The 26894-nt window shown below is 53.0% G+C and overlaps 10 protein-coding genes across 10 annotated transcripts; 8 read left to right on the top strand and 2 right to left on the bottom strand.

Moving 5' to 3' along the window:
* Nucleotides 1–1039: 1039 nt before the first annotated feature.
* Nucleotides 1040–2092, top strand: IUM83_19415 (uncharacterized protein; the record flags this gene model as incomplete). Its single annotated transcript, XM_067944465.1, has 1 exon — nucleotides 1040–2092. One exon carries the CDS (start codon nucleotides 1040–1042, stop codon nucleotides 2090–2092), a length of 1053 nt encoding a protein of 350 aa, XP_067785812.1.
* Nucleotides 2093–2168: 76 nt separating this feature from the next.
* Nucleotides 2169–4076, bottom strand: IUM83_19416 (LMBR1 domain-containing protein 2; the record flags this gene model as incomplete). The annotated part of the gene is made up of 1 exon (XM_067944466.1): nucleotides 2169–4076. One exon carries the CDS (start codon nucleotides 4074–4076, stop codon nucleotides 2169–2171), a length of 1908 nt encoding a protein of 635 aa, XP_067785811.1.
* A 169-nt stretch (nucleotides 4077–4245) lies between these two features.
* Nucleotides 4246–5098, top strand: IUM83_19417 (ABC Superfamily; the record flags this gene model as incomplete). The annotated part of the gene is made up of 2 exons (XM_067944467.1): nucleotides 4246–4957; nucleotides 5073–5098. 2 exons carry the CDS (start codon nucleotides 4246–4248, stop codon nucleotides 5096–5098), a joined length of 738 nt encoding a protein of 245 aa, XP_067785810.1.
* Nucleotides 5099–10917: 5819 nt separating this feature from the next.
* IUM83_19418 (ABC Superfamily) lies at nucleotides 10918–12219 on the top strand (the record flags this gene model as incomplete). Its single annotated transcript, XM_067944468.1, has 1 exon — nucleotides 10918–12219. One exon carries the CDS (start codon nucleotides 10918–10920, stop codon nucleotides 12217–12219), a length of 1302 nt encoding a protein of 433 aa, XP_067785820.1.
* Nucleotides 12220–13982: 1763 nt separating this feature from the next.
* IUM83_19419 (M96 mating-specific protein family) lies at nucleotides 13983–15194 on the top strand (the record flags this gene model as incomplete). Its single annotated transcript, XM_067944469.1, has 1 exon — nucleotides 13983–15194. One exon carries the CDS (start codon nucleotides 13983–13985, stop codon nucleotides 15192–15194), a length of 1212 nt encoding a protein of 403 aa, XP_067785819.1.
* Nucleotides 15195–15748: 554 nt separating this feature from the next.
* Nucleotides 15749–17056, bottom strand: IUM83_19420 (M96 mating-specific protein family; the record flags this gene model as incomplete). The annotated part of the gene is made up of 1 exon (XM_067944470.1): nucleotides 15749–17056. One exon carries the CDS (start codon nucleotides 17054–17056, stop codon nucleotides 15749–15751), a length of 1308 nt encoding a protein of 435 aa, XP_067785843.1.
* Nucleotides 17057–17172: 116 nt separating this feature from the next.
* On the top strand, nucleotides 17173–18549 carry IUM83_19421 (ABC Superfamily; the record flags this gene model as incomplete). The annotated part of the gene is made up of 1 exon (XM_067944471.1): nucleotides 17173–18549. One exon carries the CDS (start codon nucleotides 17173–17175, stop codon nucleotides 18547–18549), a length of 1377 nt encoding a protein of 458 aa, XP_067785844.1.
* Nucleotides 18550–18612: 63 nt separating this feature from the next.
* Nucleotides 18613–19899, top strand: IUM83_19422 (uncharacterized protein; the record flags this gene model as incomplete). The annotated part of the gene is made up of 1 exon (XM_067944472.1): nucleotides 18613–19899. One exon carries the CDS (start codon nucleotides 18613–18615, stop codon nucleotides 19897–19899), a length of 1287 nt encoding a protein of 428 aa, XP_067785842.1.
* A 45-nt stretch (nucleotides 19900–19944) lies between these two features.
* IUM83_19423 (ATP-binding cassette (ABC) Superfamily) lies at nucleotides 19945–21204 on the top strand (the record flags this gene model as incomplete). The annotated part of the gene is made up of 1 exon (XM_067944473.1): nucleotides 19945–21204. One exon carries the CDS (start codon nucleotides 19945–19947, stop codon nucleotides 21202–21204), a length of 1260 nt encoding a protein of 419 aa, XP_067785821.1.
* A 583-nt stretch (nucleotides 21205–21787) lies between these two features.
* On the top strand, nucleotides 21788–25810 carry IUM83_19424 (ATP-binding Cassette (ABC) Superfamily; the record flags this gene model as incomplete). Its single annotated transcript, XM_067944474.1, has 1 exon — nucleotides 21788–25810. One exon carries the CDS (start codon nucleotides 21788–21790, stop codon nucleotides 25808–25810), a length of 4023 nt encoding a protein of 1340 aa, XP_067785840.1.
* Nucleotides 25811–26894: the final 1084 nt, after the last annotated feature.

Consider the following 26894-nt stretch of genomic DNA (forward strand, 5'->3'; position numbering starts at 1 on the left):
CAGATATTGTGGGGCGGAGTATTATTTATTAAAGTACCTACAGTTGGAGAGCGTGGTTATGGTGTGCTCTTGTGTTGTATGGTCAAGGCAACTTCAAGGTGGAGATGGATACATTTTCTGGTTGGTTTTGCTAAATTGCTGTGTGGCGGGGGAGGAGACGGAGAGTTAGGCGAATGGTGGAATGTGGTTGAGGGAGAGTGTCGGGCACGATGTTCTGGTCGCGGACGCAGTAGGCGAGACTCTGGGTGCAGAGCGTTTGCAGCATGAGGCGAGTGCTGCTCACGGTCTCTTTTGAGACGGCGCAGTCGCTTTGGAGCAGAACTTCGCCACCATTGACAAGGTGGCGGCGGATTTGGCGGAGGATGTCGTCGCGATATGCTGCGTTGGTGACGACTTCGTCTGCGGACAGGTTCAGTAGTTGGAGCTCTCCCCCAAACTCGTTCTGGGGAGAATCGGCCAATTCGTTGTCGTGAATCTCTTCGTCTACAATGCTCTCTTGCTGACACTCGGGAGCTTTTAGCTGTGGAGATTGTTTCTTCGATTTTGAGAGTTGATCTTGCCACTTTGGCCCTCTTAGCATCCCCAGGAACTTTTCTCGCTGGCGGATCGCGTTCGACGTATCGCGTGCTTCTTGTTTCCGGGCGCGCGCACGATACGCGTGCTTCACCTGACCGACGGTCTTGGGTAGTTTTTCTTCGTGTTGTTGATTATGGTTGCCAAGGGGGTCGTTGAACAGGTCTGGAGCGCTCCGCCACGTACTAGTCCGTTGGCTTTCGTACTCCATCGCCCCCGGTGGAGTCGCAAACAACGATCGCATGCTGCCTACGCATGTGATTCCGTTAACTCCTTCACTCGGTACGGAAGAAGATGAATCGGTTGGAGCTTGTGTGGCATGCCAGCCCTTGACCAGACGCTTCTTCTCATACCGAGGTAGGTGAATCAACTGGGCTTCTTCCTCCATGCGTGGCCTAGTGTTACAACACAGGTAAACGAAAATGCCGATCGGTTATTTATACGAGAAAGATCTTAGCCTAGCTCGATGAAGCGACGTACTGCTTCCAAGCCTGCTAGTGGTGATGCCAGGGCGAGGTGTGGTGATGTCTTTTCCAAGATTCCAAGAGAAACCAAGAAGCTAACGAAGAAGAAGAAGGCGAAGAGTGCGGCATCCTCCATTTTAGGTTTGCGGAAGCCGCACGTCAAGTCGACCTCCGAAGGCGGTACGAGGTTGAGCAGTGACGAGGGAAGCGCAGTTGACCACGTGGAAGAATGCCAGCGTCTTCGCGGACAGCTCGAGAGAGTTCTGATCGATCACCAGAGGCAAGAAGAGGAGATCGTTGCGTTGCGTGCACTTGCGAAGTCTTTGAAAGACGAAGTGGAGGAGATCCAGGAACGGCAACAGCTGCAGAGCGCTGGGCCATGTAGCAGCGACTTGGAAATGGCTAGAGGGCCTCAAAGAATTGGATCACACGAGCTCTTCAATTTTGATGTTCAGGTCGAGAAACTCGAGGGGGAGAATGCTGAGCTCCGACGTCAACTTGAGGATTCCCAGGAAGAACTCCAGCGTGCTCGTGCTTATATTGCAGAAAAATTGCCAGTGTACAAACTCGCTGCCGTGAAGGCCAATGCAGAACTACGTTGCGTGAATAGCCAGCTGCAACAAGAGCGAGAGCAGTCTGATCGCCTTCAGAGACAACTCGTGAAGTGCAAAGCGAGGCAAGATGACGTATATGTTCGAGTATCACCTGAACACGGGAACAATCAGGATGAAGATGACGGTAGTGATAATAACCAAGATAGCGAGGTTGTTCGACGTGAGCGAGAAGCCTTCTTCCAGCAATGCATGCGTGTACAAGACAGCTCTGAAAACAAGCAGGGAAGTACTACGCTGAGCGAGATTGATGATTTTGGGGCTGTTATCGAGACGAGAAAGGCCCAACCAACGATCTTCGAGTCCTCTGCAGACGTGGTAGGCTGGGTTAAATCGAACGCGGCGGTAAAGCCTGGCAAGCTGATCCACGAGGACTTGCTTGGGCTAGACTTTTACCTTGATGGAATGACTTTATCGCCGGGGAAAAGCTTAGAGTTCGTTTAGATATGAAAAGTCAGACCTCATGGCCATTACATTAACGTTTTGTCAACATATACAATACAGTTGCTTGTGTGGCTTATCAAACAGCTTCGTTGGCGCCCCCCTGTGAGGTCTCCTGTTCATCATCCAACAAAGATTGAGTACCCGCTTCAGCTGAGGCGAAGCCGTAGGCTCCACCACCGGCTGCTCCCGTCTCGTAGAATTTCTTCTTGCGCGAGATAAGTACACGGAATCGCTCCAGTCCTTGCTGCACGAGCCGTTCTCCATCTGCGATAGAAGCAGCGTGCGACGGATCACCAGGGATCACTTGTTCATATTGCTCAATACCAAGTCGTCGCATCACCCGAGCGTATCCGTTAGTCAGCGTGAAAACGGCCAACGCGATCATCGCGAGAGGTGCGTAAACAGCGAATCCCCTCCCAAAGACGTGAACAACGCGCGTGTTTGCCAACAGCGCACTGAAAGCTGTGCCCTCGGCGAGACCTCCGCCACGCAGTAGGAGTAGAGTATTCTGCCCCAATGCGAACTGCAGTCGACACTGGTGGATTGATGTCTTGAGCAGGCACAGCTCCGTCGAATTGCCATGAGCTCGTAGCGCGTATTTTCCCGGTAGTCGCAAAGTAAAGAAACTCGTGTAGCAGCATAACGCAAGATACACGAGCAGTAGGGCAGATACAAGCTCCGTCGCGCTGCGTAGACTGCTGCTCGTCTCCTCTGCCTCCACTGCGATCAAGAATCGGAACATGGAGAGCGACGATCCGCGCCAACCCATGGTAAGCTCACCCCACGCCACACACAGCGACAGGAATCCAGTAACGACAGCGCAGGCTATCACTACCGGCGAGGTTACCCAGCGACGAGCATGGTGGCGGGTGTCTAGGAACAAATTGTGCAGACGGTTGAGCGCTGAGGTCTCCGGGTACAAGCTTCCAGCTGGAAGCCCTCGCTGCGCACTGCGATCTTGCAACACATCCACGTTGATACAGAGCTCCAAGAAGGCTTGATCGCACCGACGTAACTCTAGTTGCGCGATACGCACCCTACGGTGCAAATGCACAACTTCAGGTAGCGTCGGCGCTTTGCGAGCAGACGTTCGGCCGAGGCCGCTAAACGCACGCTTCATTTTGCTGGAGACATCGGTAAACGAGCCCGACTTGTTGACTCGCTTAGCCTCATTGGCAGGGTCCAGACTGCTGAAAGCAGGCTTGTTCTTCTCCACCAGCGCCAGGACCTTTAACAAACACGACTTGACGTATTGCATCTCGCCGGTGAGAATGATAGCGTCACTTTCAGCCTGCATCATGCGTTGGTATGCCTCCCGAACGTCGGCGACCACATCGTCATACTCGAAGCGAGCTTCCATCTTCTCATCCTGCAGCTGCACCGCCTGGAAGTGCAGCTTCTGGAGCTGTGCGCCGTCCAGCCGGCGTAGCCAGAAGCTCCTCGGGATCTCCACAAGTCCGTAGCCCAGCAGTGCGATGACCCACAGCAGTCCGTACGTGTTGCTCGCCGCCATGGCGAGCCCCAGCACCCCGTACAGCGAAAAGTGGTCCACCAAGACCAAGTACAGCGCCACGACGAAAAGCGCCCCAGCCAGAACTGACCAATGGAAGACCAAGTGCTTCAAGGAGCTGACGACGCGCCTCTCGAGCTCGAACTCGCCGTTCTGGCGGAACTCCACCAGGAACGGCAGCCCCACCCAGCTCATGGCGAACGTGAGCCAGTAGAGCAGCCTCCACCCGGTCAGGTACTCTTGGAAATTGGCTTGCTGGTCTGCTGCGTTGCTAGAAGATCGCGAAGCCGCCACGAGGCCGTTGGCGGCCAAGTCCATGGGCAGCAGTAGCAGCCCCAGGAAGCCCAGCGTCCAGCTGGCGAACACGGCGGCATGCACCACGGTGGGCACCTTGGCGTCCTTGTAGTGGGCCAGCAGCCACCACGTGAAGCCCAGCAGCCCGCACACCGCCAGAAGCGTCGCCAGCAGCGCCATGTTGTGCTGAGACTTTCGCGTGTCAACTGACGGAATGGTCTGCGGCCCTTCGCCCTCGAAAAGTATCTTTATATCTTTTCGCAGGTCGAACTGGTGTGACGCACACCAGATTCAATGTTGACCAATCAACGCGAGGTAGTCAGTATCGTGACTGAGCCTGCACTGATTGATGCGCGAGCCCGAGGCGCTGGAGGAGAGCTTGGTCTCCCTCGACGAAGCGCTGCGTGGGTGTGAACTAATTCTGGATGGTGACGACGATTGTCCTCTTGATCCGCAACTTTTTGAGTCTTTGGACGCCGAAATTGCCCAAGAATTGGAGCTTCTCCCGTGGTCATTAAGTGAATCACAAGGGTCCAAACACCGGCCAAAGCCGACAAGAAGTAGGGCGAAGAACTACAACCAGAACAAGGCCCGCGAGCAGCGGCAGGCTGAGCTGGTGGAGCTGAGAGCAGAAGTGGAGGATCTCCAGTTCACGCTCAAGAGGCTCGAGGAAATCGTGGACTGTGCGAGAGGTCCGGGGCGTAAGCAGGAGAAGGAGAAGAAGACGGACAGGAAGTCGGTGTGGAAGGATGCCTGCGTTCGACAGCTGCAGCGGCGGCTGGGGGTCGAGAGAGAGAAAAGGCACTTGATGAAGCGCGTTGAGAAGGAAAAGGGATTCATCAAAAATATGCAGAAGCTGCTCGCCACCCGGCCGGCGATGTGGGAGATGGCGTATCCTGGAACGCGTAAACACACGAGGCGCATTGAGATCCCTGCTGGGTATATGCGGGAGATGGCGGACTTTATTTTCGACGAGCTGGCAGCTGGTGTGGAGGCGTCGTATCGTGAGGTGGAGGGCTTGGATAGCGCTATCAGCCCTTTACTGGCGCGGTTACCGACGTGTGAGCCGCTGTTACGAGATGCTATCAATGGCAGGCGTATAGAGGCTTTTTGCTACAACGATGTCCCGTTTGGAATGGCGGAAACCGGGGATGCGTGGTGGCGTTACTGGAACAGCTACAGAGGCGAAGTGGACAGCGTAGACGACGTTGTCACGGAGAATTATGGGTATGAAATCAGGGATGTAGCTAACACGTCGGCCACTTTCTACGGCCAACAGATTCTTCGGCGGCATGTCGAGGACCACCGCATTGTGTTTGTCTGGAACGGATATTTCGAGCCATTTCTGTTCAAGGGTAAGCGGATCCGAGGTGTCTACTACCGTGAGCAAAGCTACGTGCTCATCAAACCTCGAGTTTTTGAAAGCGGAGTGTGCTCACGCATTTCATCATGCGAGATGATCACACCCTATTTCATGGAGCCAAGTAAAATTAGTGACCCCACAATAGCGGCAGTAACCAAATTTGTGGTGAGCTCGATGTCGTCCGATATCATGACGTGGAATGAAATAGTTGAGAGCTTACTATTGGACCAGGTCCGGCAAAAGCGACATTGCAGCAATTAAACCTGACGGCAGTTACGCTGTTAATGAGATATAATGTAACCTGTCTGGACCACTAAAAACTCAAACACCGATCGTACGAATCCTATGGATGGCGCGCTGAAGTCGAACAGCAGGCTGAATAAGCACCGATGTATTTCCTCGCTTGAAAGTTGAAAGTAGTTTCTATTGATACCATGTGAGAAAGACTCATGGTACCTCCTACTACGTGACGTCGTCGTTTAGAGTCCCCTCTTCATCGCCTTACGAGCATGCAAGTCAAATGTGTAACAACCAAATTGAGCGTCAACGGCAGTCAGCGTTTCGTGGCAGGTTTAAGCTCCAGCAGCAAGGCGTGTAGTTCGTCAAAACTGTTCTCCTTATAAAAATTATAAAAAACGCACAGCGATTAGAGGTCCACACCAGGACTTAGCCTTTTCACACTAGTTTTTAATCCGGACCCCGGTATGCACCCACTTCTTTCTAACGGAGATCACGCTTTGATCATCAAGAGCACCAAGACGCTAGTTACTAATCACGAACAGCGAGGACTGCCGAGAAACTGTTGCGTCAGACCACGAACTGAAGCAGAAAACGGGGACGACTGGGGGATAGTAGGTCGAGTAGGTTGGGTAGCTAGAACAGCAGACACTTCAACAGACCTATATTTCCATATTAATAGTCTTTCTTTTTTGGGGGGGGGACGTTTTGGCCCCTTGAGCTGCTATCATGAAGTATGCGACAACTGCAACAGGTTATCATAAACCGCTATTTCATTCCTTCGTTTTTTTTACCTTTGGTTAACAGAGCTGGCGACAAACATTTTATACTGCGCAAGAGGCTTCCTAAAACGTACTTGGTCCGATTTGCTGTTGGATTCAAAGTCTACTTCTTCATGGAGGCCACACTCCTCCACAATGCGTGAGTGGAGAAGTTGTCGCCAAACACCACGGCCACAGTGCAACCGATGGATCAAGGCATTATCCACTGTATCAAGTGGTAAGTACTATCGCAGAAAATGGTCTTTGCTTTGGATTGCTGAGGAGAAGGGGTAGATAATCCATACAAAGTCGACCTTCTCACTTCTCCAATGTAGTGCGAGACGGCCTGGAGTCAGGTTAGTCCCGTGACGATACAGCACTGTTGGAATCATTCGGGATTTGTCAGCATAACTAACATGAGGTATATACTTCACTAAAAAATCTATATTTTAAAAATCTATATTTTCGGAAATATATATTCTATATTCTATATTATATACGTTCCGAAAATATACATATTTTTTAAAGTTTTTATATATGATATTATATATTGTGAAAACCGGTGGTTTTGTCACTCCGTATAGCTCTGTAAATCAGGGCTGTGAGCAAACCGATACGGTGTAATTTGTACTGAATAGGAAGTTAATGTGGGTGCTAATCTGAGTAAGTCGGCTTAAATAGGAGTTAGGAACTGGGCTGTAAAGCCATCTTGTCAAAACAGAGTGGTGAGGGAGAGAGACAGCGGAGACACGATGTATACCGCAGAATTTCGTTGAAGAGCTGTGGTGCTGCACTACTAGTGGCGCCTTGACTTGGCTTAGCGTAGAGATTAGTATCAGGGCGCAACGTTCTAATATCGAAAGCAGCTAGCGCGGCTACGATGCATTCTTCCGCTCTCGCGTAGAGGTCATCAAAGCTGCCCTCTGGATCGAAGCGAAACTCCGCGTCCTCGACACGGACGCTGGTTCTGCTCGTCCTGTTGATTCCTCCTATTTTGACTGATATCTTGGCTAGTGTTTGCATAGCCGCTTGCTCGGTGGATTTATTTGAGCGGACTTCCTCGGAATGCCGAGGTTGGAGCTGACATTTCAGCCTATTTAGAGACCAAATCGACTCTAAAATAGCTTTGACGCGATGCTGCATAAGACCGATTATAATTAGGAGTACCCAATTCTAAATAAGGGATGGGTTGAAATAAATAAGGGTTCCCGTCTCTAACTAAGGCACTAAATCAGCCGATTTACTATCCGATTAGACATTCTGAGTGCTTTTCACAATATTATGTACGTTCCGAAAATATAGATTTTTTTGATTTGGTGAAGTATATACCTCATGTTATATCAGGCGTCCCTTATTCACGCAGAATACTGTACCACTCCGCTTCAGAATACTTTTCACCCCTCAACTTGTCGCCAAATATACTTGGTTTAACTATGACCAGTGGTTTTTACGCTAGCTACTGTTCGTATAACCGAGACTGTATGGTCAGAGCAGGGGATGCATAAAGGAGTCTTCCCTCCCGGCGAAGCCTCGCTTTTGCCATGTGAGCAACGTGGTCGAGGCAGAAAGTCACTCTGGGTGCATGTTGACGGCAGTGAGCAGTGGGCGGGTCACGCTTGTGCACGAGCGCAACTTGCCCTCCTTGAGACGACGGAACAGCGTCGTAGTCGGCACGCCCGAAGCCGTTGCCGCAGAGCGAAGCGTTGTTCGTTCATGGGGGCTGACGTTCCGGAGGCGTTCAAGGGCAGCAGCCAAGTCACGCGGCTTCCTGCCGCATCGGTGCTTCAAAGACGGCGCCTCGTACACTCTGCATCCGTCTTGGCGCGCTTCCATAGCCTCGCAATCGTCCTCTTGTGAACGCCAAAGATGCTGGCCACTTCATGCACCGCTTTTCGACGCGGTTTGCCTCCGTTTGAACGTTCGAGGACAGAGCTGATTGCCTGTCGACGCTCCATCACTGTAAGCTCTCTCCTGATTCGTTTGACATTCATAGCTGAGATTTGAGGTACGAGGGGAAGGCTGGGCGACATCTGTGGACGATTCGGGTGCAAAAGCTCCTTTGAGGCCATCACGCTGTCAATTTTGAGAGCTCTGTGGAGGTCTACCCACCATTCGAACCGTCAGAGCGCCTGCGTTCTATTAAGACCAATCGTAGTCGTTATAGGCAAATATTGACGAATCCCGAAGCACTTAAGCAAAAGAGGACAAGTATTCTGAAACGGAGTGGTACACTGTAGCACTTGCGGGTATGTACCACTACGCACTACCGTATTCCTTATGTGCTTGCTGACTGATTCATTTTACTGACAAATCTAAGTAGCCAATCAAATTCGAGTGTTGATTGTACAGTTTTACTTTATGTGCTTGCTGACAGCTCAGCTCAACCACAAATTTCTCACTTGCAATTTCGACATAAGCAGCGCACAGCCGACGGCATGAAGCGGAAACCACCAGGACGCAGCCGCGTGACTGGCACCGGCCGAAAGGAGCCGAAGCATACTCGGGACTCCTTCACTAAGAGTGAGAAGCTGGAGATAGTAAGATTCTTTGCTAACAACAAAGTCGACGCTACGCTAGACAAATACTTTCCTAAGCTGGCAAGCCATGCAAGAGAGCAGAAGAGAAAGCTAATGTACCAGTGGCGTAAGGAGCACGACCAACTCGAAGAGTTGGTCGCCGACCCCCGCCAAGCAAGTCTAAAGTACATACGCCCGACCGGCAGCGCTACCATCCTCCCCACCGACGCTGAGATGGAGCTGGTGCAGTGGATCAACGCGATGAGGAAGGACGGGGCTCCCGTGAGCTCCAAAATGCTGGAGCTGCAGGCCAGGGCGACTGCACACGAGTACGAGATCAGCCCCTTCGAGGCTTCGTGGCACTGGAGGAAGGGCTTTATGAAGCGGCACCGACTCAGTATCCGTGCACGGACTAGACAAGGGCAAGTTTCGCTTGAAGCAGCGGACACAATCGCCATCAACTTTGCTGTGGATGTCCAGCAGAAAATGTTGGAGCTACGGGTGACTAAAGTCTGTAATGCCGGCCAAACAGGTACGTTATAACATGATCACAGTATTTTACAATGATTTATTTACCAAAACTTTTAACAGGAGTATTTTTCGAGTACCTACCCAAAAACTCAATAAATAAAACTGGTTCAAAAACAGTTTGGATTCGTGGCGCTGGCAAGGACAAAGAGCGCTTCACGGTGATGCTGCTTGGAGATTCGGATGGTACCAAGTACCCACTTTATGTTGTTCTCAAAAGTAACCGATCTCAGGTGGAAGGAGGCGACGCGGCCAATTGGAAGTATCGGCGAGGATTCGGTATACATGTTTGGAACGAAGCGAGACAAATTATGGCAGGCACCGATTTGCAGCTGTATGCGAACCCGACCGCGTGGTGGAACGCCGACATCCACGTGGAGTTTATAAAGGGCAACTTCGGATCTCGTCCCCAGCCTAGGCAACCTATTCTACTGCTGGTCGACGATTTTTCCGGACACTGGACGGCGGAGGTGAAGGCCTACGCAGCGTCAATTGATGTGCATCTCATGAAGGTCCCACCTTCGTGTACAGCGGTGTCGCAGCCTGCCGATATCGCGTGGAACAGACCTTTTAAAAGCTACCTACGTACTGCGTGGGTTGAGATGCTACGTGAGCAGCTTCGAGCGCACACTGGGCAAGGCACAACCTTCAAAATGAAGGCTCCGGGGCGGTCGCTGGTGTGCAAGTGGATACAAGAGAGCTGGAGTGGTTTAAGCCGCACGACAATTCAGCGCGGCTTCTCCAAGGCACACCTTCTGCCGCCAATCCCACCGTCGAACGCTATGCAAGATGGGCCTGCTGCTCCTGACGTTTTAGATGACGCCGCTGTGGCCTTCTTGAGGGAGTTCAGCATGGTAGATGAGACTGTAGGCGATCTCTCGTCTGACGACGACTTAGATAGCGATGATGGCGACGAGATCGACGAGTGGTAAGCGCGTAATACAATTTTCCGTTTGATGACTACTGTTACATTTGTCTACTGTTGCATTTGTCGAAGATTACTGTTGATCAATGTTTGGACGACAAGTTGTAAATCATGCAGATGCATGTCAGCAAGCACATAAGGAATACGGTACATGGTTGTCCCGTTGTCCTGCTATTTCGCCCATGCTATGTGGAGAGGTCATATTCAACGAGCAATTACTCTGAATCATTCGCCAATGCTGCATACCAACTAGCACAGGTCGTCTTAGCTTGCGTAGCGCTTTAGGATGATGTATAGGGATGCATAGATTAAATAAGACCGGATATAGTTGTCTTTTCAATTTCCGGACAAAAGTGTAAAAGTGGCGGATTATTACCGGTACAGGCAGTGCGTGTTTGATTGCATAAAATGTATTAATAACATATTTTATGCAATCAAAGGCCAGTTCCTAACGGGATCATGCTCGGATCATGATCCTCTTTATAAAGTGCTGATTGGCTGATTAAAATACATCTGGAGGGTTCGGTATGACCCGTGAGCCACTTTCGGACAAGTTGTGAGTTCCGTCATGTGGACGTACCAGCAGGGTATTCAAACATCGAGGTTTTTTTATGAATAAAAACCTAACTGTTGATTCTTTTCCAGACGGGAGAAGTGATCAACTTGCACTGAACTGTATTAATACCGCACGATGGAGCGCTCCGAACCGCTTTTCTCACTCGACGAGGGTCTGCAGGACTCCCCACTCTCTTCCAGTGATGGTAGCGTATATCTTTCTTCGCTTGGGGACGACGAGTGGGACCCGGAAGTGCTACTCGAGGCAATGGGCGACGATATCGGAGATTTTGGGGAGGTGGCCATCGCAGAGCCGCGTAAGAAAAAGAAGAAGCTCAACTACGACCCGAACAAGGCGCGGAACGAGCGCCGCTTCGTGCTGATCCAGTTACGTGGCGAGGTGGAGAAGCTGCAGACGAGACTGAAACAACTTCAGAGAATTCGAGGAGAGAACAAGAAGCCCAACGACCAACACGAGGACAGTCGATCACGTCCATCCAACAAGAACGCTGATATGCCCGAGGTCTGGAAGGAGATATGCTTTCGGCAACTGGATCGACGACTGCGAGCCGAGCAGGAGAACGTGCATCTGAAGGAGAGTTGTGAGAGGGAGATGCAGGTCGTCAAGAGTATCAAGAGACTGCTCTACAGGCAGTCACCGCCGTCACACATGGTGTATCTAGAAGGAACTACCCACACGCGACGCATTGAGATTCCTACTGCTCGTTTCAAGCACATGGCTGCGCTAATTTTCGAGCAGCTCTCATCAGGGGTAGAGGACTCCTATAGGCACGCGGAGGCCGTGGTGGAGGTGAATAATCCGGTATCGACGGGTGAAATGACGCCGAAGCCGCTGCTGCGCAATATTATGAACGGCGCACGGTTGGAGTTGTTCGACCACCGCATTCTACCGTTTGATATGCGCATGACCGGTGATGCCTGGTGGCAGTACTGGAACAACTACAGAGGGCGGCGCGTGCAGGAGACTGCGGATAACGTGGTTACCGAGAGCTTTGGCTTGGAGTTCTGCGATGCCACCGCTGGAACTACCGCCACGTTCTATGTCCAGCAGATCCTACGGCGGCACGTTGAGGAGGGCCGCACTGTTATCGTCTGGAACGCGTACGTCGAGCCGTTCACCTTCGAAAACGAACGCGTCTCCGACGTCTACTTTTTAATGCGAAGCCACGTCATTATCAGACCTGGAGACCGAGCGTCCGTCGACTGTGGAGACGCCGACACTGCGTCCACGCGGATGTCGACTTGCGAGATCATCACGCCCCACTTTTTAAACCCAGGCCTGAAAGACGAGCCCGAGATGGTTGCACTGACAGGTTTCGTGGCGAGCTCTCTGTCCTCCAACATCATGATGCGCAACGAGAAGATCGAGGACTTATTATTGGACCAAACTCTGGAGCAACGGAGCAAAGCAAACTAGGCAAACCCACCGTGTACTTACTGTACGAGGTCTTATCCAGCAACAAGCACTGCGCAGCAAAGGCGGAGGCCTCAACTGTGATGAGTCATCGCACTGCACTGCCAATGTACAGATCTCGCTGTGAGTGGGTACAAAGATAAAATGTGAAAGGAATATGTATTACATTTATATTTTACAGATTAGAATGGATTTGTGACGCGGAGAATTACCTCCGTCACCCGCAGAGGCTTGCGCCGCTTTCCATTCCTGTGGCTCTCGCACATGATGGCCATAGCGTTGTTCAGGATATCGGTGATCGTCGACTGTGCTGGAGGGCGCTGTAGCTTAAACGTTGTCATTGCCCAAGCTGCAAGCTCAGGCTGGTTCATTCGTGGGTGCTTGGCAGCCTCCTTGCTCAGCTCGCGCTTCTGCGTTGTCTTCACCCAAGCGCCCATTGTGTGGATTTCATACGGCCGTTTCGCGCCTAAATTCAAACGAGAACTGAATCTCATCATACTTCCCTGTTTACTATAATAGTATTAATTGGAAAGAGGTTACAGGTATGTGATAGGCAGGCCTCTCAAAATTAGGCAGAAATACCTACCTGCCTAATTTGACCTCGATTAGGCATTTTGGGAAAAGTCTGAATAGGTTGTTCTTTTAAGAACAACCTATTCAGACTACTTAAAAGTAGTTCGATACAAATGGCTCAAAATCCAAATTAGGCATGCAGGTGGTATACTTTATTCAAGTGAATTGTCCTAGCTACGTGCACTCCTAGCGACACGTTCAGCTAGATCGAGCAAAAAGAAGTACTGCAGCGACTGGAGTTGGCCTTCCATTGCATAGTTGGTTAGAGTTGTTCTCTGCGGGTTCTTGACTTGCTTCAAGACGCTGAACTCACTCTCAACTGAGTGAGTGCTGGGCGATATCGCCGCCACTCCAGCGACGAATGCGAACAGTAACGTGTAATTGCCCTCGCAGTCCACATCAGACCACGTATCAAGAAACGAAGATCGATCAACACTGTCAACGCGGTGATGAAAAGAAGTGTCGACCTTGTATCGCTCGATCACATCATGTCTCCGCTTCCAAATGTCATGACTTGCTGTCGGACCATACGCAGCGGTCAACCGAGCCTTGTGCGTCTTAATGAGATTGCGAAACTGGAGATCGTTGCAATTCATCACATCTTTTGGCGTTTCTGGCACGCGATCAATAGTTTCCTGGTCAATCTCGATTCATTTTTGTCGCTGCTGCAGAGGGGTGATCTTAGTTTGCACAAGGGCAATGTTGACACAGCGGTTTGCACCAGTGACTTTAGGCTGTGGTGCGGTCTGTTGGTCTCCACGAGCACCCTTCTTAGACCCTCGCCTTGATCCTTTTGTCTTCCCGTGCTAGGAGGTGGAGAGCGCCGAAAGGTGGAATGCACAGGCAGCGACGCGAATAGACTGCGAGCTAGGGTGGTTTCAGGCATGTCCGCAATTAGGTATTTTGAAAAAAATAGGATTAGGCATTTTGCACTTTCCCTTCACACACTACCTAATTTTGAGAGGCCTGGTGATAGGCACGGCACCGTAAATGAGCAAAATCTGTACAGTACATTACTAAACACTGCGAGTACAGTGCAGCGAGCCCGCAAGGCAAGCGGAACGGAAGCACCACTGCCGCAGCGAAGCGTAGGCAGGACTGCTCCAGTTGTGGAGCGAGCGAAGCGCTCCAACTAAATAACTTAACTGCCGCCGCGAAGCGGCTGCAGAGTCAGTACCAGACTGCGGGCGGCAATGGCGTCGGAGCTGGAGGAGGTGCTCGCCTGGCTGGATGAATCCCCAGAGGTCTCGCTCGGAGTGCAGCAGCGCCAAATGCCGTCTCCGGGCGACACCTGGGAGCCGTTGATCCATTGGGGGATATCGGATGTCATTACCGGAGACTTTGGCGTTCCGACGATACAGGAGTCCGGAACTTGTCAGACGCAAGGTATCAGCACCAAGCAACAGAATACGAAGAAGAGGAAGAAAGTCAACCCCAACAGAGCTCGAGACGAGCGTCGGTTCCAGTTAATTGAGCTGCAGGAAGAAGTGGCCAAGTTGGAGTTCACGTCGACGAGACTTCGGAATATCAAGAGTTCCAGACGCAGTCGAATCGGCCAGTCGCATCAACGTAACGAAGATGCCCCTGGAGTGCCGAAGGTGTGGCAGGACATTTGCTCTCGACAAGTTAAGAGAAGGCTGGCGACTGAGTGGGAGAACGTGCAACTGAAGCAGCAGTACGAGATAGAGAAGCAACTTGTTACGAGCGTCGCGAAAGTGCTCTTCAAACGGTGGAGACCGGATGGCACCAAGTCGGAACCAGAGAAGAAGACGCGGCGCACTGATGTACCTGCGGGCCATGTTGAGCGGATGACTGCCATGATTTTCGAGGAGCTTTTGGCTGGAGTTAAGGCGTGTTACCGGAATGTGGACAGGGTTTTCCGGACCAGTGGCACTGACGCTGCGTGTGTAGTGACTCACGGCGCACTGCTTGATGGAGGTATGACTACGAACGGAAGCGAGCGGACATTTGTTGACAAGAGAACTGTGCCGTTCGATATGCAAGCTACAGGCGCTGCTTGGTGGGAGAACTGGCACAACTACAGAGACCAACGCTCTAAGGATGTTTCACTGAACGAATTTATTGAGCGTTTCGGACTTGAGATGAACGACTTCAAGACCAATACTTCTGCTACGGCCTATTGTCAACAAGTATCACATCGTTATGTGGAAGAAAGCCGGATTGTGTTTGTCTGGGATGCATACATAGAGCTATATGGGTTTAAGAATGAGCGTATCTCCAGTGTCTACTTTCTGGAGCAAATGTACGTGCTGGTTGAGCCCGACGAGGAAGGTATTGGAGATATGGAGGGGTTCTCGACTCGCATGTCGATTTTCTATGCGATTACACCGCATTTTCTGGAGCCTAATCTGAAGGACGACGCCAAGACAGACGCAGCGCTTTGATATCCGAGATTATGAATCTTCGTGAAATGGCGGAGACGCGACTGTTAGATCAGGCGCTTCAACTCATATAAAATGTTTTGAATGTACAGTAGTAGCCGACTTCTTTGGATAGAGTTTGGACCCAGTAAACTAAATACTTGTCTCTCGTTAGCGGAACGAATAAGCATTCAACGAATATGAACACAACGAATGCCTTACGGAATGGATTGATGCAGCTAATATAGGCGAATTACGATGTGCTTGGAATCGATACCGAAACGACCCCAGCTGACACAAGGGTACATGCGCATCGAGTGATCAGCAGTAAATTTCCGATGAAAGCAAATGGCATCGGCGTCAACAAGTTCTGGGACTGATAAGGTTAAGCTTTACTTCCCTGGCCGAAAGCGTCGGACAGTAACATAACGCTACTTATTAGTGCGCTGTCCCGTTAAATACGCCTGACGGATGTGTTCTGCAGATTCAAATTACTTCCGTAATTTGGAATTTCCCCAAGAAAAAAGAGGAAGTTATGACTGTAGGAAAACACAGCTGCAGAACATACTTCTTATACATTACACGTGCTGTACTATTTCGCATTGCAGCAGTGCCTGATCCAGCAGGAGATTCTCCACCATTTCACTCAGCGCCATAATGTTGGTGGACAGAGCGCTCACCAAGAAGTTTATCACAGCTATGGTCTTGGGGTCTTCTTTCAGCCTCGGGTCGAGAAAGTGAGGGGTGATGGCATAACACGTCGACACGCGTGTGGAGCGCCTTCCCTTGCTTTCTCCATTTCTCTCGCTACTCCAGTGCTCGGGCTGTATCAGCACATAGTTCTGCTCCAAAAAGTAGACACCGCCCACGCGTTCATTATCAAACCCGAATGGCTCCACATACGCATCCCAAACGACCACGATTCTGTCGTCTTCAACGTGTCGCTGCGAGATCTGCTGGGCGTAGGCTGTGGCAGACGTGTTGGTCTTGAAATCGTTCATCTCTAAGCCAAAGCGCTCGACAATCTCGTCCGCCGCGATGTCTTGAAATCGTTGGCCTCGGTACTTGTGCCAGTTTTCCCACCACGCGTCTCCAGCCGCTCGCATGTCGAACGGCATGGTTCTTCTATCGTAAAACTTCCTCTCAACACCTCTCGTCCTCACACCTCGATCCAGTAGCGACCCATGGGGCACCAAATTCATAGGGACAACTCGTTGCGTCTCGAAAATCATTTCCACCTTGCCGTAGCACACCTCTACCCCGGCCTCGAGCTCTTTAAACACCATCGCAGCCATCTTCTCTATATATCCTTGAGGGATATCGGTTCTTCTCGTGTGCATGGTCGCCTCCGGCTCCGCGTTTCGGGGCACGCGGCGATTGTACAGTAACTTTTTAAAGCTTTTAACAAGTTTTTTTTCTCGTTCGTACTGCTGCTTGAGTCTCACATTTTCCCGCTCCGCCTCCAACCTTCTCGTAATTTGTCGTCCGCATATTTCCTGCCACACAGGTGGCAATCCATTGTCTTCTTCAGTAGTTCTCCTCCTGTTAGTATTATCCGTCTTGGGTCTCTTGTTTTTGAAAGTCTGCAGCCTCTCGATAGTGAACTCCAGCTCTTCAACCTGGTCTTGGAGCTCGATCAACTGGAAACGCCGCTCGTCCCGCGCTTTATTCGGGTTGATCTTCTTCCTTTTCTTCTTTTCGGTCAACTGATTGCCATTAAGCTTAGTCGCGGTAACCGCCGTCTCTACCGCGACAACGTCGGCAACCTGGTCATCCAGTAAACCCCAGGAGAAATCCGCCCCCAGCTCCACCATATCAGACGGCCATGAGACGCCTTGAGCGCCATGGGCCTCGTCCAGCAGGGCCAGCGCCTCCTCCACTTCCATGGCCAGTTCTCCTGCTTTTTAACGCCTGCTGATTGGTTGATGGAGGGTTGTGTGCGGTACACACAGCTGTCGACTACCGAAACCGGTTTGCGGCCGACATAGCGCCGGAAAATACGATGAGCTCCGAGTCACTGGAGGAGGTGCTGGCCTTCCTGGAGCAGGAAGTGGAGCAGAATAGCGTCAGTAACGACGTTAATGGGCCTATTTTGTCGTTGGGAGGCGAAGATTGGGACCCAGAAGCGCTGCTGAGCTGCATCGACGATGAGATTGCAGACTTTAACTTCGACTTGGGTCGCTCCAGTACAGTAAGTGATGAAGAGACAACTAGCACAGAGAAGCCCAGACAACCGTTGAGGCCCAAGAGGAAGCGGAAGAAGCAGCTCAACTCGAACAGAGCACGGGACGAACGCAGGTTTGAGGTGGTTCGGCTGCGGCGCGAGGTGGAGGACCTGCAACTGACGTTGAAGCAGCTGCAGTACATCCGCGACCAGCAACGACAGAGCTCAGACCACCACGTTGCAGTGGCTCGAGAGAGGAGAAAAGCTGCTGCTGAGGAGGAGGACAATGCAGAAGTGCCGGCAGTGTGGCAGGAGATCTGCGCACGGCAGCTCGACCGACGAGTGAAGGCGGAGAGGGAGAATGTGCTGCTGAAAAAGCGCTGGGAGGACGAGAAGCGCGTGGTCAAGAGCATCGAGAAGATGCTCTTCAAGCGAATGGCGCTGCGTGACATGGCGGCTCCAGAAGCAACCAAGCACACGCGACGGACGTCCCTTCCGGCCGAGTACATCAAGCGCGTGGCTGCCTTCATCTTCGACGAACTCTCCGCCAGCGTCGAGGTGTCGTACCGCGAGGTGGAAGGCGTGTTCGCTGCGAACGGCCCAGTCCCGAAGAACGTGGTGACGCACCAGCCTTTGCTTCGTGGGGGTATGAAGGGCATGTACAGGAGGCTGTTCGACAAGCGATTCGTGCCGTTCAGCATGCAGGAGACTGGGGACGCGTGGTGGAAGCACTGGCACAACTACCGAGGCCAGAGCGTGCACACTGTTACATCCAACATCGTCACGGAGAGCTTTGGCCTAGAAATGAACGACCTCAAGAGCAACGTGTCCGCCACGTCGTACGGCCAGCAGATTCTTCGGCGATACGTCGAACAAGACCGCGTCGTGCTGGTCTGGAACGCCTACATCGAGCCGTTCGTGTTCGAGAACGAGCCGGTCAGCGGCGTGTACTTGCTCGAGCAAAGCCACGTGCTCATCAAGCCCGAAGACCCGGAGGATGGGGATGGAGACGCGAACGAGTGCTCCACGAGCATGTCGACGTGCTACGTCATCACACCGCATTATCTCAATCCAAAGCTGAAAGACGACGCCAAGACAACCACGTTGATCGATTTCCTGGTTAGCGCGTTGTCTTCCAACATCACGGCGCGCAACGAGACAGTCGAGAACTTGCTGCTCGATCAAGCACTGCACAAGCACCACTCTATTCCGTAGGGCATAGTGGTTGTGTAATTTACATGAAACTTTACCAATCCTACGTAAGTTAAGTTACGCGCAATGCAGGACGCGCATGAATCGCTCGAGCAGACGTTCTCCTTGCTGGAGGAGCTGTCTGCACATACTGCGGGTTCTCTGCCACTAGACAGTGGAGAATGGGACCCCGATTTGCTCTTAGAGGCGCTGGATGAGGGTACCGGAGACGATAGAGCAGGCAGTTCGACTGTCGTCCACCCACCTCCAGAGCCCCAGCGGAAGGCCAAGAAGAACAAGAACAAAGCTCGAGACGAGCGTCGCTTCGTGCTGATTCAGCTGCGAGACGAGGCCGAGCGCCTGCAGTTCACGCTCGACCAGCTACGAGCCATTCGAAGCCAGCAGCCCAATAAAGGAAATGGCTGCCAAAGCTTCACTGCTGCGCAGGACAGCGGCGTGCCCGCCGTGTGGCGGGAGATTTGTGCTCGCCAACTGCAGCGAAGGATGAAGGCCGAACGAGAGAATATTCAGCTCAAGCTGCAGCTCGAGAAGGAGAAGAAGCTGGTCAAAAGTGTCGCCAAGCTGCTGTATAAACGAAAAGCTCCAAAGACCGACGGACCCGAATCACAGAAGCACACACGACGCACGGACATCCCTCCGGGTTACATCGAGCGCATGGCTGCGTTCGTCTTTGAGGAGCTCTCGACTGGGGTGGAAGAGCTGTTCCATCAAGTGGACAAGCTGTGTCTGCAGGTGGACGGCGTGGTTGACATCAGCCGCTCGTTCCCGGCGGTTCAGAGGCCGCTGTTGCGTGACGGCATGAAGGGCAAAGAGGAGAAGCTCCTGGACACGAGAGTGCTGCCGTTCAGCTTGTCAGCCACGGGTGACGCGTGGTGGCGCAATTGGCACACCCACAGAGGGCGAAGCATCCAAGAGACTTCTGACGATGTGGTCGCCGAGCGGTTTGGCCTGGACATGAGCGACTTCAACGCGAACACGTCCGTCGCGTCATACGGCCAGCAGATCTTGAGGCGAGGCGTCGAAGACCGTCGCATTGTGTTCGTGTGGAACGCCTACATGGAGCCTTTCGTGTTCGAGAACGAGCACGTGAGCGGTTTGTATTTTCTCGAGCAGTGCCTCGTGCTCATCAAGCCTGGCCGAGAGGACTCAAGGACGGGTGAAGATGAACGCTCCTCCATCATGTCAACCTGCTATGTCATCACGCCGTACTTTTTGGACTCAAAACTACGTGACGACCCCAAGACTGGCGCGTTGATCGACTTCTTCGTGGGCTCGCTCTTCTCGACTATCGAGGGACGATGTGAGATGGTGGAGAACATGCTCTTCGACCAAGCGCTCGAGCAGCTCAACTAACTCCAGCGTTGTGTACTTTACATGAACTGGAAGTGTTGACAAATCATGCGGGAAATAGTGCACGGGAGCTCCGAGCCTGCGGGGGAGACCTCTGCCTTCCTCAATGAGGCGCTGGGGCGAGATGACGGTGACGTGGCGACTATTTCGACGTTGGGTGGCGAAGAATGGGACCCGTATTTGCTTCTAGAGGCGATGGACGGACAATATGCCGGAGACGATCAACAAGAAGAGACCAAGAAAAAAAAGAGGAGAACCAAGCAGCTCCACCCGAACAAGGCTCGGGAAGAGCGTCGCTTCCAGCTGATTCAACTGCGGGAGGAGGTGGAGGAACTGGAGTGGACGTTGAAGAGGTGGCAGGACGTTCGAGGTACAAGAGCTCGCTCTGCGAAGGAGAAGGAGGCTATTGTCGACGGGGATAGTGATGCTCCTGCTGTGTGGGAGGAAATCTGTGGCCGTCAAGTACAGCGACGGTTGAAGGCTGAGCGTGAGAACTTTCGTCTCAAGCAGCAGGTCGAGGAGGAGATGCAGCTTGTCAAGAGCATCGAGAAGATGCTGTTCAGACGCCTCATGGTGCAGGAGATGGTCCCGTCTGAAGCCAGGAAATGCCTTCGCCGTACGAACCTGCCACCGGGATACATCCAGCGTATGGCTTCTGCGCTGTTTGAAGAACTCTCGGCTGGGATTGAGGTCTGCTACTACTTGGGTGCGAATACCCCCATTCCGGCGAATGTGAGGCCCCACACGCCGTTGCTGCGAAGCGGTTTGAAGAGCGAAGAGAGGATGTTCTTTGACAAGCGCGTCGTTCCTTTCAGTATGGAGGCGGCTAGTGACGCGTGGTGGCGAAACTGGTACTCGTACAGAGGCCACGCGAGTGAGAACGCCGGCGACGTAGTCGCGGAGAGTTTTGGCCTCGAAATGAACGACTTCAGGTCTAAATCTTCTGTTACGTGCTACGGACAGCAAATCTTACACCGGGAAGCGGAAGGCACGCGCACTTTGTTCATCTGGAACACGTATCTCGAGCCTTTTCAGTTCGATGGGGTGCAAGTTAAAGGGATCTACTTCCTGGAGCAGTGTCAGATGATTATCAAGCCTGAAGACGACGTCGAGCAAGGCGAGACTTCCGCTCAAATGTCTGGTTGCTACGTGGTCACGCCCTACTTCTTGGACTTGGCGCTGAGAACGGACCCCAAGGCAGGAGATCTGATCGATTTCTTAGTGGGAACACTGTTCTCGAACATGGAGACGCAAAATGATGCGGTCGAGGATCTACTGTTGGACCAAGTACTGCAGAAGTACAACTAAGTGTGAGGTGTGCTGCACCGGTAGAGGTACTATCGAGACACCACCCTTTTTTTCAATGAACTTTTGAAGGCTACCTCGTAGAATCGAGACCGCGAACGACATGACTCTAGATCGCGTTCCTGTGGCTCAACTTCGCCCCACTAAGACTTAAGTTGTTGACATCGCCTCTCGACATCATTCGCCGTACCACTACTACTGTAGACGGGTAAGGATGGCTGTTTCTAAGCCAGCTTGAATGCCGTGGTTGTGTTCCCTTCCCACTGCTATCGTTTGGTCTCTTCGGTGGCCCATCTCGCCAAAATCGACAATGTGACGGCACGGTTGGCTACTCCTGCCTGACCTCCTCAATCTCAGCGGTTCCACGTTAACTAGACCTCGACACGTCTCCCACAGTTTCTGTGGCTCTCGATCTACTGTTCTTGTCGAGCGCGTTTGTTGAGTGCCTTCTACGCCATCGTGGCTGGTGCCGCCCGTACCCGCTTAGCACTTACAATGAGAAACCAAGAAGCTTTACCAGCTTCACTTTCCAATTCACTTCGTGGAAGGCAGCACACCACCAAACCACTACTCAACCACGAGAAGGATGCCACCGTCGTCGATTCAAGGCGAGTCCACGACTTTGACTCAAGCTCCCAATGACCTTCACGAGCAAGAGTCGTTTAAGTCTTCGGGTCGGTCGCTACCTCAGCTCGAGATCCGCTTCAAGAACCTCACACTAGGTGTTGACATGGTCGAAATTGACGAAGCTGTCGACACGGAGCTGCCGACCATCAAGAACTACGTCAAGAAGCGGTACGGCGGTTGTTGCACCAAGAAGACGGTGGTGCGGCGCCAGATCCTCAAGGGGATCAGTGGCGTCTTCAAGCCGGGCACCATGACGCTCGTGCTGGGGCAGCCTGGATCAGGCAAGTCGGCACTTATGAAGGTGCTGAGCGGCCGGTTCCCCATGGACAAGAACGTGGTGCTCGAGGGCGAAGTCACCTACAACGGCACACCTCGGGACGAGCTGCTCCAGCGGCTGCCGCAGTTCGTGTCGTACGTGGCTCAGACCGACACGCACTTCCCCACCCTCTCGGTGCGCGAGACGCTCGAATTCGCCCACACCTTCAGCGGTGACACGAGCACCAACTCCACTGACACCGTCATCCAGCAGCTCGGCCTGCACACCTGTCAGGACACTGTCGTTGGCGACAACATGCTGCGAGGCATTTCGGGCGGCGAGAAGAAGCGCGTGACCACGGGCGAGATGGAGTTTGGGAACAAACTCGTGTGCTTGATGGACGAGATCAGCACGGGTCTGGACAGCGCCGCCACCTTCGACATCATCAGCACGCAGCGCAGCATCGCCAAGAACCTCCACAAGACGGTGGTCATCTCGCTGTTGCAGCCTTCCCCCGAGGTCTTCGCGCTCTTCGACGACGTCCTCCTGCTCAACGACGGCGAGGTGCTCTACCATGGCCCCCGTGAGCGTGTTGTGGACTACTTCAAAGGCTTGGGCTTCGTCTGTCCGCCGCATCGCGACGTCGCTGACTTTCTCGTCGACCTCAGCACTGAGAAACAGTACAAGTACCAGGAGAGTATTCGAGGCAGAACGCACCCGCGACAACCTGCAGAGTTCTCGGAAGCGTTTGCCCGGTCGGGCATTCACATCGCGAGGATGACGGAGCTGTACATGCCTCAAGCTGCTTCGAACGTTCGAGACGTGGGCGACTACTTGAAACCCATGCCGGAATTCCACCTGAGCTTTTGGGCAGAGACCATGACGCTCATGCGGCGTCAGCTCATGCTGACAGTGCGGAACAAGGCCTTCTTGCGTGGCAAAGCTGTGCTGCTGGTGCTCATGGGTTTGCTCTACTCCAGTGTATTCTACCAGCTAAATTTCGAGGACGTCCAGGTCGTCATGGGCATCATCTTTTACTCGATCATGTACCTCGCTCTCGTCCAGACACCGATGTTACCCGTGTACTTCGCAGCTCGAGACGTGTTCTACAAGCAGCGACGCGCCAATTTCTACCGTACAGCGAGCTACGTGGTCTCCGTGAGCGTGAGCCAGATCCCACTCACATTGGTGGAGAGTATCGTCTTCGGAACATTCGTGTACTGGATGGGTGGCTTCGTCCAGACTGTGGGGGCGTACATTTTGTTCGAAGTGCTGCTGTTCTTGACCAACTTGGCCTTCTCTGCGTTCTTCTTCTACATCTCCTGCGTCACCGTTGACGTGCACGTGGCCAAGCCATTGGCGATGGTATCACTGTTGATCGCGATCCTGTTCTCGGGTTTCGTGGTGACTCGGACGCAGCTCCCGGACTGGTTCATCTGGGTCTACTGGGTCGACCCCATCTCGTGGGGGCTTCGCAGTCTCGCAGTGAGTCAGTATCGCCACGAAAAGTTCGACCGGTGCGTCGTGACTGAAGGCGGCACCAACTACTGCACCGAGTACGGCATGAACATGGGCGAGTACTATCTAAACTTCTACGACATTCAGACGGAGCGGTCGTGGATCGCGTATGGTGTCGTCTTCAACCTCGTCACGTACTTCCTGTTCATGTTCCTGGCGTATCGAGCACTGGAGTACAAGCGCATCGAGACGCCCTCAAACCTGGTAGCCTCGAAGCCAACCTCCACGGCGAATTACATTGAGCTGGCGACGCCAAGAGCTCTCGACGACAGAAAACAACTATCAACCAGAGGCGAGATTCTCTTGAGTGTGCCGGACCGTGACAAGGACTTTGAGCCGGTCACCGTCGCATTCCAGGACTTGTGGTACACCGTCCTCGACCCAAGAAACAAGAATGAATCCGTCGACCTGCTCAAGGGCGTCTCCGGTTTCGCGCTTCCTGGCAAAATGACGGCTCTCATGGGCGCCACAGGAGCTGGCAAAACCACCTTGATGGACGTGATCGCTGGCCGCAAGACTGGAGGCAAGGCTCGTGGCAGGATCTTGCTGAATGGCTTCCCCGCCTCAGACCTGGCCATCCGCCGATGCACGGGGTACTGCGAGCAAATGGACATCCACGCCGACTCGGCCACGATTCGCGAGGCGCTGACGTTCAGTGCATTCCTCCGTCGAGGCAGCGACGTGTCGTACGAAAAGAAGTACGACTCGGTGGTGGAGTGTCTTGAATTGTTGGAATTGGACTCCATCGCCGACCGTTGTGTGCGCGGTTGTTCAGTGGAGCAGCTCAAGCGTTTGACCATTGGAGTGGAGCTGGCTGCGCAGCCCAGCGTGCTGTTCCTGGATGAACCTACCAGCGGTCTGGACGCTCGAGCTGCCAAGGTCATCATGGACGGTGTGCGCAAGGTGGCGAACACCGGTCGGACCATACTGTGCACGATCCACCAGCCGTCCACCGAAGTCTTTATGCTCTTCGACAGCCTCCTGCTGCTCAAGAAAGGCGGCGAGACGGTGTTCTTCGGCGACGTCGGAGACCGCTGCCACGACCTCGTCGCCTACTTCGAGAGCATTCCGCAAGTCCCCAAGATCCCAGTCGGCTACAACCCAGCGACGTGGATGCTGGAGGTGATCGGTGCTGGCGTCGACAACTCGGCCAGCTCAAACGTTGACTTCGCGCAAGTGTTCAATACCAGCAGCCTCAAGACCATCATGGAGGAGAACTTAAGCAAGGAAGGCGTGACGGTGCCTGTTCCCGGTCAGGCCGAGCTGTCCTTCGCCAACAAGCGCGCAGCCAGCAACCTGACGCAGGTCTACATGGTCACGCAGCGCTTCTTCCGCATGTACTGGCGCGTGCCGACCTACAACTGGACGCGCATCGTGGTGTACACGGCCATGGGTCTGCTCTTCGGCCTCGTGTTCGTAGGTGCAGACTACAAGTCCTACCAGGAGGTGAACAGCGGCCTCGGCCTCATCTTCTGCACCACGGCGTTCTTGGGCATCGTGTCCCTGAACAGCGCGATACCGGTCGCGTCCGAGGAGAGAGCTCCGTTCTACCGCGAGCGAGCGGCGCAGACGTACAACTCGGTCTGGTACTTCCTGGGATTCACGCTGGTCGAGATCCCGTACGTGCTCGTGTCAAGCCTGCTGTTCACGCTTGTGTGCCTGCCGCTCGCGGGCTTCACGGACTTGGGAGACCTGGCGTTCTACTGGATCAACTTGACGCTGCACGTGCTGTGCCAGATCTACTTGGGTCAGCTGCTGTCGTTCGCCATGCCAAGCGTGGAGGTCGCCGCGCTCTTGGGAGTGCTCTGCAACTCCGTCTTCGTGCTCTTCATGGGCTTCAACCCGCCGGCCAGCACCATCCCGCACGGCTACCAGTGGCTCTTCGACATCGCTCCACAGCGCTACTCCTTCATGCTCTTCACCGCACTGCTCTTCGGGAACTGCCCGGACGATGAGTACGCACAAGTGATCCAGTCTATGCGAACAGGAACGACATTGGACATGACGGAGTTTGCAAGGGGCTGCCACATCCTCGAGAACGCCCCGCAGGCCGTGGGGAATGTCCCCATTCGAGCTTATCTCGACAGCGTCTTCAACGTCCGGCACGGAGACATGCACTACTACATGTTCATCAACACCATCACGGTCCTGACGCTGCGCCTCCTCGCCCTTCTAGCGCTGCGCTTCGTCAACCACCAGAAGAAGTAGAAGAACGTTCCTAGTTATCGTTGCACACCAATTGTATATGGGATACTCAGTGATCAAGTGTTGTTCAGGCTTAAGATGGCGGGAGGACATTGATCGAATCTGGTCCAGGAGAAATCTTGCTCCGTACTCGCACCAAACGCGTGCGGTGTCTCGTAGTGTCTTCTTCGTCTCCACCTCCTAAAATCTGGCCGAAAAAGCTAACGATGCCGATACTAGGTCGGGTAGTACAGGGCTTAACGCGCTCTTCATGCACCGATCCGATTACGATCAAGTCGTTTTTCGGTACCGAGAACCAATGCAGCTTCCTGAGAACGACGAACTCGGTACCGTTCTCCTCCTCCATTTTGAGGAGTCCAAACGATTTCAGCGCTTCCGGTCCGTAGTACAATTTGCTGTCTACCCAGCAGTATCCAGCTAACATCGTCATTTTATTGCGACGACCTAGTGCAGTATCAACACAACATGATGCTGAGAAGATAGACAACGTTCGGTGCACCCACCAGACGTACAGAAGCGCCCAAACGGCTCGCACCAACATAATGAATCCTATCACACAAAATACAAACACGCCGTGGCCCACAATGCTCCAAACGTAGTAGGATACGGCCAGATTGATGTTGTTAGAAGTCCTGAACATTCGCGACCCGTTTACGTGTGAGAGAAACGTTTGTTGGAGAGCTGCGCCCAGGATCTCCCCAAGTAAAGACGATTCATAGCAAAAGAGGAGACGCTTGATGAACACCCGAGTCTTCTCACGTAACCAGGAAGTGCTTTCAACAATCTCGAACCCCAGCAGAAGCATCCCCGATAGATTGTAGCCGAGCGAGACATATTGTATCTTGGACAAGAAGCCGTTGTTGGCGACCAGGAGAAACAAATCACCCATCAGACCCTCGATCAATAGGTATAGGAGTAGTATCCGATGTCGTTTCGTGGCGTTATGCGCTGTCAGACGGAGTTGCTCATGAACAAACACCACGGCTTCTTTTCGGCTGAGCTCCACTTCCATTTGATCGCATCTTCGGCCATATCGCTTGCACAGAATGAAGCTTCGACGTAGCACTAGACCACGATATGCAACCCA

This window comes from Phytophthora cinnamomi (assembly GCF_018691715.1).
Source record: "Phytophthora cinnamomi strain GKB4 chromosome Unknown Contig75, whole genome shotgun sequence".
NCBI classification, from domain to species: domain Eukaryota; phylum Oomycota; class Peronosporomycetes; order Peronosporales; family Peronosporaceae; genus Phytophthora; species Phytophthora cinnamomi.